Source organism: Glycine max, chromosome 6 (genome assembly GCF_000004515.6).
Source record: "Glycine max cultivar Williams 82 chromosome 6, Glycine_max_v4.0, whole genome shotgun sequence".
Lineage (NCBI taxonomy): Eukaryota > Viridiplantae > Streptophyta > Magnoliopsida > Fabales > Fabaceae > Glycine > Glycine max.
The window spans coordinates 35,700,387-35,710,180 of record NC_038242.2 but is presented as its reverse complement, the minus strand read 5'-3'; the positions used below and the strand labels follow the sequence as shown (position 1 = coordinate 35,710,180).

At 36.8% G+C, this 9,794-nt stretch overlaps 1 protein-coding gene across 1 annotated transcript; it reads right to left on the bottom strand.

Annotated features, from left to right (window-relative positions):
* Positions 1–2,814: 2,814 nt before the first annotated feature.
* Positions 2,815–3,800, bottom strand: LOC102665539 (transcription initiation factor TFIID subunit 14b). Its single transcript, XM_006582583.1, has 4 exons — positions 3,778–3,800; positions 3,167–3,354; positions 2,941–3,062; positions 2,815–2,853 (listed from the first exon to the last, which is right to left on the bottom strand). Exons 1-4 carry the CDS (start codon positions 3,798–3,800, stop codon positions 2,815–2,817), a joined length of 372 nt encoding a protein of 123 aa, XP_006582646.1.
* Between the last annotated feature and the right edge of the window lie 5,994 nt (positions 3,801–9,794).

Here is a 9,794-nt window from a genome sequence, read left to right as displayed (position 1 = left end):
ACACGAGTGTAAGGTCGTGGGTATTGTATAATTCATGAGCAGTGTCTGCATGTAAAAAAAATATTTTAGGGGTTGGACCTGAATCAGGAGGGAGAGGCCCTGACGGACTCTTCGGAGTGTAGGCCTTGGGGGTCACCGGGTTTGAGTGCTCCTTTAAGCCTATGCTGATCTCATATGGTTGAAGCATTCTCGCAAAACATCGTGACCCTGACTGGTCTCCCTATGATCTTACTTAGTGAGAGTGACCTGACAAACCCATTGTGTGGTGTGTCTTGTTATGTACTCCTAAGCGCCCAGGGTGGTTTTTCACTGACATGGTACCACATTGCATATAGAATTGAGTCTTAGCATAACTATTGCATATGCTTGCTAATTGATGTGTTATTATATCTTGATTGAAGTGTGGGATTCTTGTGTAATGTGATTGATAATTGAAAAGTGAATTTTGAATGACGAAGTGGTGAAGTTACGTGAGCTATGTTTAAGCAAGTGGTATCTCATTTATATAATATGTATATTTAATTGTCTTGTTTCTCTATTAGCTAGGAATGTGATAACTCACTCCCTGTGTGTTGTTGTGTTTGGATCCTGTGATGATCTTGAACTTGTGTTCGGGGGAGCAGATGAATAGGTGGATGACTATGAAGAATCTCATGCTAGAGGACACGGGAACACCACGCTCTGATAGGATGTGACATTAGGATATAGGTTCTATATTAATTGTATGAGACTTATATGACTTTCTTTGAGTCGAGATGACTTTATTATTTATTTGGACAAGTTTGAATATGATGTAGAAGAAAGTGAATGTGAGCCTTTTACCCATTTGAAAAGCTTGTATTTAAAAATGTTTTAAAAATACTTTTAATTAATATTTGAATTTTTATTCCTTTATTAATATATATGTGAGGGGTAGAGGGTGTCACATACTTCATATCCAATGCCTGACCACTTTTTATCTTTTACTTAAATTGTTCATCCTTAAGCTATTCCTTTATTAGTTTCAAAAGCCCATATATTTCCAGTTAAAATGGTCTGACCATGAAAATTCTCCCATCATGGATGCTGGCTTACATATTTTAGGCACCAAGGAAGTCCTCAAAATGTCATGATATTCATGCAATGAAATAAAGTTCTTGGTTACTAAACCAATGGCGGAGCATCAATCATGTTAATTATGGGAAATTTTCATAAGTTCTTCTATAATATTCATGCAAGTGGTTCAACTTAGTACATGAATCAGTACTCACTGATATGTTTGGCAGCAAGAAATCGGCTACTCTGTGTAATCCCTTAGCCATCCAAATTACATTTGAAAGGCGTCTTAGTGATTCCTTTACTCCTTCTAAGAAGTGCATTAGTTTTTGCTTCCCTACATGAAAACGATGTCTGACTTAATTGAGGGAATTGATAATTCATGATCAAGAAGTACTCTTTCATTCATTCTAACAAAGTTTCATTTGATTTTCAGATTCCACTAGGAGTGATTTTAGCCATTCTTGATCTTGCGCTCATTGCTGTTTCCAAAAGTGCTCCTACGCTCATTGCTGGAAACTCATTTGTGCTCAAACCTCCAACTCAGGTATTTATATCTTTGATTCGAAACTCTTCAAAATCAGGACTAGGACACTACACTAGTACCTTACTATCTATAGTTCTATACCCCATTTCTGAACTTATCCATCTATGCTAACTACAAAAATAGTTATATATTATGTGTATTTAATCCAAATCTTCTCCATAAAGGCAATCATATTTATAAACCATATTGGCAGCCTATATAAAATTTTTCTCTTGTTCTATATTTAATTTATCTCTACTTAAGATGGAACAGACACACACACCCTCATGACACACACACACACACACACACACACACACACACACACACACACACACACACACACACACACACACACACACACACACACACACACACACACACACACACACACACAATTTACTTTCAAGGTTTCTGTACAACTCTCCTTGTTTGAATTTTTAAAACAAAATTTTAGGTTGAAATATGTTGTTGAGATGTTTACTTTTCTTAAACTTGGTTAGGTGTGACAATATTTTGTTACTTGTCACAAGATCCAGCAAGTTCTTGTAACAGTTCTTGTGACAGTATTTTGTTAGTTTTCCTATGAAGTTTCAGAAGATCCAGCAAGTTCTTGCCTCCTATTAAAATCTTGAATAGGTATGTCTCTTTGTTCATAATTAACTTGCTGCATGTTTAGTCCACTGTTTATACCTTTAGTCCACTGTTTATATCTTCAAGAGGAAGCTGGATTCATAGAACTTTGTTGCCTAGCTTCTACTTGATGAAATTGTTGCTGCCTTTGAAGTTGTTGCATTTGGTTGAGCATGATTAAAGGAAGAATTATAATTTGGGGTCATCTACTTTGAGCATGGTTAATGATCTTAGATTTGAAATATATTAGCTGCCATTCTTTTGACCATTCTATTGGTTAATCAAGTTACACTTTTCTGGCTATTTTTTGGAGAAATATTGTGTTGTAAAACTATTGACCATGTGTAACTGCAGTAGTTAACTTCTTGCTCACTACATATGCATCCAAAACAGTGCCAAAGAAATAAAACATTTGGTGAGAAAACCATGAACTAATCCATTAGGTTTCACCATCCAATAAAAGCCTCCTAGACTAAATACAAGAAGAATGCAGACAAAAAAAAAAAAAAACTATCTCATTTGTTAGAAGATTATCTTCATTAGTTGCACATCAGGAATGGATCAGTGAATTGATTATATTTACTTTTAGATGGTAATCCCCATAGCTGCATAAAATAATATTACTTTAAGGAACAAAAGAAAGCGCTATAGCATAGCATCTGCATAATAGCTAATGCAGAATAAAAGCCATTAATAAATCCCTAGTGACAAGGCATGATAGAATAATTGAATAAAGAAACCATAACCTGCTGGCGAGCTGCTGCAAGTTTTAAGATCTCATCATCCTCAGAGAAGTTTAAGAACCATTGAGTTAGAGGATGATCTTTGGTGTCACCTCTCTCCATATCATTCACAACATCGCTTGGTACTGCAGAAACCAAAACAAGGGAAAGCTTAAAGAAAAAATCTAAAGGGTAAAAAACTTAAATACTACTACTAGTAGGAATAGGAATAACATTGAAAGGAAAGTACCAGAACATGATAAATTCAAACCAGCAGGAAGCCTAGGCACATTAACGGCAGGATGATTTTGTACACGTGCAAGAAAAACCTCTGAGGGTTCAGGGAAAACAATCTCGTTATAAGATTCAACAACCACGGGTTTCTTCATAGACTGGGGGCCATATTCATCTTCTGGATATAATTTCAAATGTTGATACCTATAACCACATAATCCATTAACATATGTTATTAAAAAAATGCAATCTCCCAAGTCCCAAATCCAAGTAACCAGCAAAAAGGAAACCATCAATTTCATGCTTGAGGTATTACTCTCACAGTCTCTCCTAAATAGTCCCTAAAGTAAAACAAACCACTTAAGTAGTTCTAAAAGTATTAGAAATGAAGCTAAATATAACATTTTGAAAATGCCATTTCTTCTCCTATGAAGTCTAGCTGCAAACTCTCGAAACATAAGTGTAGCCTTGCATTATGGATCCTTGCTTTGTGGCTTTATCATTATTCACTTGTTTTGATTCTGATTCTTGATTTTCTTCTTCCTCTACTATGTATATCCTCATATGGTATATTTCCTCATTTTTGGATTTGTTCTTGTAATTTATCTCTCCATTCAAAACACATACATCTGAGTTTGCATTCTGTCCATATCTCCATATGCTTGTAAATTAATTCTTTTCGTATTCATTGCATAATTTACTGTATTTGGGAAATGGAAAAGGCTTATTGTTATATCTATATAGCTTGATAAACTAGCTTCACTTTCTACCACATTAAATTCAACAGCCTTCTGGTTCAGGGTTTCAAATTTTTAGATCATTAAAACTCCTCCTTTTTGCTTTTCTCCTACTTGATAGATTGAATCCTATAGATTGGGATTAGTTGCTTTTCTCCTAGATAGATTTAATCCTATAGATTCAATCAGCTATGTATCTGCCAATGTTTTTCATTTGCAACAATTCCCAATTATGTAGCCACTTGATGGCATTGAACATCAAGTGGCTACATAATTAGCCACTTGTTAGCATATTAACACACACACACACCCTCATCAGAGACACACACATACACACACCCACCCTCATCAGAGACACACATACACCCTCATCAAAGACACACACACACACACACCCACCCTCATCAGAGACACACACACACACACACACACACACACACACACACACACTTCACAATAGTTGTTAATGAGTTAATCTGTTTTAGTTTTACATAATCCAAAAATTGTATGCATAATTAATTGTAGAAGGAAACTGGCTTTTTAATAAGCCTAGTAATTGCCACATATTGATATCTATTTTTTGGAATGATGATTGATGTAGGTGTTCATTGAGTTATTTCTTTGATTCTTGCTTTCATTTTGGATCATGCTGCTCATCATCACATGTACAAATGTTTGTTACCAAATATTTTTATTACGTGTTCACTGCCATTAATGACAATTCATATATGCTATACAAATTGTGTTCATGATGAGTGAACCTTAAATTCCCATTTGAGACTGAATGCAATGATTCTTGCGGACAATTTTCATTAATCATTGTATTCAATCTCGAATTTTTCGTTTGGACAATTTGGGGAGACTGATATTTTTATGGTAGATTCATGCGTTAAGGTTAACATTATTTTGTTTTATTTGATGAAATTTTGGTACAATTCATTTCGAGTTGTTCTCTGAGTGCATACTTGACTATTGGGAAACTAATTTCACCGATTTCATGTCGTGTACTTGGAGACCAATGCGAAATGCTACCGAAATTTTGTCAAATTTAACAAAATAGAATTAACCCTGACGTATTAAGCTACCATAAAAGATTGTCTTCCTGAATGGGATAGGGCCACACCTATAATAAAAAAGTGAGATTTTCATGCATCGAATAACTTTGTGAGTATCTGATCAGAGTCGTACCCAAATCAAATAAACATTAAAATGCAGTATCTAGGAAGTGATCCTAGGTCATCTCTCAGTGAGCAATGATCAAACAAACGTTCATAACAATAATAATAAAATAGTAACGAAATAGGGGGGGTTGTTTGTTTTTGTAATTTAAATAGCAAGCAAACTTGAATTAAAGAGATAATAGAACTAAAACATGTTGTTTCCCCTTGATTCAAAAGCAAGTCTCTTATCCTAGGTTACGAGAATTTATCCCTAATCAGTTCAACCACTTAATCCAACCCAAAATTAATTTACTAAGCGAAAATTAACACAAGGTTGTCATTATGTGATTAAGCAACACATACACCAATTAATCCCTCTCACATGTCCATTAAGCATGAACTTAATTAAGCACAGAGACAATTAATCAAGCATTAAGCATGCATGGATTAATATCAGCAACAAATACAGAATAATTCGTGAAGGGGAAAAACTGATCATAACATAATATTAATAACAAAACCTCAAAGAGAGCTATGCTTAATCCTTAATAGAAAATAACACTAGAGATTCAGCCTTCCATTAATAGCAGAAATGAAACACAACAACTGGAAACTAATTGCAACACAGAAATGAAAATGAATCTACAAACAGAAACCGAAAATGAAATTGCAATTGGAAACGAAATGCAGAAACGAATAGGAATTCAAAGGCAGAAAACGAAAATGTAGTTGCTACGTGAACAGTACCATGCGTGAACAGTAACACGAAAACTGAAAATATGAAACCCTACAATCTCTCTGCCTCCGTGAACAGTAACACGAACCACCCTTAAAACCCTAGCAGCTGGGCTCACTAAAGGTCACTAGGCCTCAAAGCTTACAAATATGATTACGGGCCCAATAAGGTCTGGTGGCCCAATTACAAAAATACAGCCCAAAAACAAAATACAATAAAATTGGACGACAAATAAAATTGTCTGCTCTCTTCAAGTCCAAGCTGGTTCCCAATTCTGGATCCAAGCCCAATTGCTTATAATTCTCCTGAAATTAAATTAAAAAACAAAATTAGTCAAGTAGGCCCAAATGATAAAACTGCATAATTAATTTGACAATTAAGGCTAATCAGTAATTAAAATGGTGACAGAAAGGGGTAAGAAATAGGAGAAAATAATGACACATCAGTATCAGAGAGTTATTACTTAGATGGATCGAAGTTGTATGAATGAAAGTCGCATCAGCCCAGAATATGAGGAAGGCGTGGAGCAGTTCTTGCAATTTGCTTCAGAAAGAGGTCGACTGGATCAAGATGGAAAATATTATTGTCCTTGCATCAATTGTTTGAATGGAAGACGACAAATATTGGACGACATACGAGAACATCTATTGTGTGATGGAATTAAGAGGAATTATACGACGTGGATATGGCATGGTGAAATGATAGACATGCAAAGTAGGCCCCAATCCGAACCTTTTGATGTAGAAATGGGAGATCGCTTGGAGGATATGATTCGTGACCTTGGACAAGGGTCTTTTCAGCAAGCCCATGCCCTTGTGTATCAAGGATTGTAGAGTGACTCAAAGAAGCCTTTGTTTCTAGGGTGCAAGAATTCCTTAACGCTATTGTCGGTGGTGTTAAGTCTGCTTAATGTCAAGGCCAGATATAGGTGGAGTGACAAAAGCTTTACTTCACTACTTGAAGTAGTGCATGATCTGCTTCTAGAGGAAAATACGTTGCCTAAAAGCTACTATTAGGCCAAGAAGATATTGTGTCCAATGGGTATGGAGTATCAGAAGATTCATGCTTGCCCTAATGATTGCATACTATACAGACATGAATTTGAAGAAATGTCCAAATGCCCTAGGTGTGAGGCGTCATGATACAAGGTGAAGGATGATGAGGAGTGCAGTTCTGATGAAATCTCAAAGAAGGGCCCTCTAGCAAAGGTGTTGTGGTATCTTCCCATCATTCCAAGGTTTAAGCGTCTTTTTGCTAATGAAAACGACGCAAAAGACCTTACCTGGCATGCAAATGAGAGAAACTCTAATGGAATGGTCCATTATCCGGCTGATTGCACCCAGTGGAAGAAGATTGATGGTTTGTATCCGGATTTCGGCAAAGAGGCAAGAAATCTTAGGCTTGGACTAGCTAGTGATGGAATGAATCCATATGGAAATTTAAGCACTCAACACATTTCATGCCCAGTTCTACTAGTAATTTACAATTTTCCTCCTTGGTTGTGCATGAAGTGAAAATACATGATGTTGTCTATGATGATATCGGGCCCAAGACAGCCAGGAAATGACATTGATGTTTATCTAAGTCCGTTGATTGAAGACCTGAGAAAGTTGTGGGACAAGGGGGTTTTAGTGTTTGATGGATTTTGCAAGGAGACTTTTGAAATGCGTGCAATGCTATTTTGTACCATTAGTCATCATGCACGCCCCATCTATGAAGAAGACATAAGCTTCATACAATTGAAACATGGTAGAAAAATAGTGTACACCAGGCATCGGCGTTTTCTAAAACCTCATCACCCTTACAGATGATTGAAAAAATCTTTTAATGGAAGTCAAGAGCACAAAACTGCGTCGATACCATTGACTGGTGAGAAGGTTTTCCAGTGGGTTGAACACCTGAATACTATATTTGGAAAGACCCAAAAGATGGATAAAAGTAACACTTGCATATGGAAGAAGAGGTCCATTTTCTTTGATCTTCCCTATTGGTTTGAACTAGATGTTAGACATTGTATTGATGTTATGCATGTAGAGAAAAATGTATGTGATAGTGGCATTGGAATGCTCCTTAACATTCAAGGAAAGATGAAAGATGGTCTGAATACCCGTCAAGATCTAGCTGACATGGGTATACGATCGCAGTTGCATCCAAGGTCTAATGGGAAAAAAAATATACTTGTCTCCAGCTTGTCATACTTTGTCCAGAAAGGAGAAGATAAATTTTTGTCAGTGTCTTCGTCGGGTCAAGGTCCCACAAGGATACTCTTCAAATATTAAAAGCCTTGTGCAGTTGAAGGAGCTTAAACTGGTAGGGTTAAAGTCTCACGATTGTGACGTGTTGATGCAACAATTGTTAGTTGTGGCCATACGAGACATTTTGCCTAACAAAGTAAGGTTAGCCATAACTCGCCTATGCTTTTTCTTCAATGCCATATGTAGCAAAGTCCTTGATCCTGTCAAGTTTGATGACCTGCAAAATGAGGTGGCAATTATATTGTGCCAGTTGGAGATGTATTTTCCTCTTGCTTTCTTTGACATCATAGTTCACTTAATTGTCCACCTTGTCAGAGAAATCAGATGTTGCGGTCTTGTTTATCTGCGCTGGATATACCCGGTTGAGCGATACATGAAGATCTTAAAAGGGTATACCAAGAATCTACATCATCCGAAAGCATCTATTGTTCAAAGGTACATTGCAGACGAAGCCATTGAATTTTGTTCAGACTACATTGAAAAGGCTAAACCTGTTGGCCTTCCTGAGTCTTGGTGTCACAACATGCCCTTCGCGGGCGAGCGAAGGCGAGGCTCACGGATGCGCTTTCCAAAGGAGGAAAGATGCGCGGAGTCTCCACCAACGTTTATTTGTGGAAAACGTCGGAAAAACCGAAGGAAACCGGTCAAAATGAAAATTCTAAGTTCGGGAGTTGTATTTACGTTTGAGGAAGGTATTAGCACCTCTCACGTTTGTCTCAAAGGACAACAACCTATTTTTTAGAATTGTAAATTTGTGTTATGTTACCTTTTATTTCTTTTTTATTTTTGAGGTCGACAAAAGCGGGGCTTTTGCTCCTACGTACCCTCCATCAAAGAGGAAATCAGACCTACGTAGTTCTTTCTTAAGCGTGAATCAAGCGATTCTTTTTTACTTGAAAGGTGATCATTTTAAGACGTTGGACCTTAAAAATGATCCATTTTACTTGGTAAGAAACTAAAATGATAAATTTTCAAAACCCTATTTTTGTGGACGAGCTTGACTAGGCGAGTTGATTTTAGCCTTAGTTTCACTTTAGTTTATTAGTCAATTCAATTAAGAATGAGAAATCCCAAAGAGAAAACGTCTGATTGATTTTTCGCTTTATTTTACTAAAATGTATTTTTTGATTATTATATTATTATTTTACCTCTTTTTTGATTTCCAACGTGGTTACGGCACGACCGAACGGTCGAAATTCATTTTAACCGAGATTAACGGATGATACAATTCAAACGATCGGTGGAAATTTATTTTATTTATAGATTAAGCGAGAAATGACTTAAATAAATGGTTTAAGCACGTCAAAAGGGGGTATAAAAAGCAAATGAAAACGAGAATAAAAATACATGAAACAAAATGTGGACCACCACGGGTACATAGAATGAATTGAAAAGCTCGGTTTGAGGTACTTACCCGTTGAAGACTGAAGAAAACGAAGAACGAATGATGAATGTTGAAGAACGGTCGAGAATCTTCGCGTAATTACTCACGGAAACGTTACGGAAGCGCCTCGGCTTGGATTTTCTTCACGGAAACAATTTTCCTCAGCAATTTCGAGAGAGGGAGAAGTGCCAAGAAGGCTGAACCCTTTTCTTCTTCACTCCTCCCCCTATTTATAGCAAAATAGGGGAGGAGCTTGCCACCCAGCTCGCCCAGGCGAGCAAGGTTGCTTCCTCCAGAAGCAACAGCCTTCTGAAGGAAGGATCTGGAAGGCCCAAGTGGGCCAGATTGCTATTTGTACCCTCCTTTTTACTA

Excerpts from the sequence above, each read along its gene's own strand:
- LOC102665539 (XM_006582583.1), bottom strand. The coding sequence starts at position 3,800 with ATGGACAGAATGCAAACTCAGAT. Across the intron at positions 3,063-3,166 it reads TTTGAATTTATCATGTTCTG|TACCAAGCGATGTTGTGAAT; the intron begins GTACTTTCCTTT and ends TGGTTTCTGCAG. Across the intron at positions 2,854-2,940 it reads TTGCAGCAGCTCGCCAGCAG|ATGCTATGCTATAGCGCTTT; the intron begins GTTATGGTTTCT and ends GCTATTATGCAG.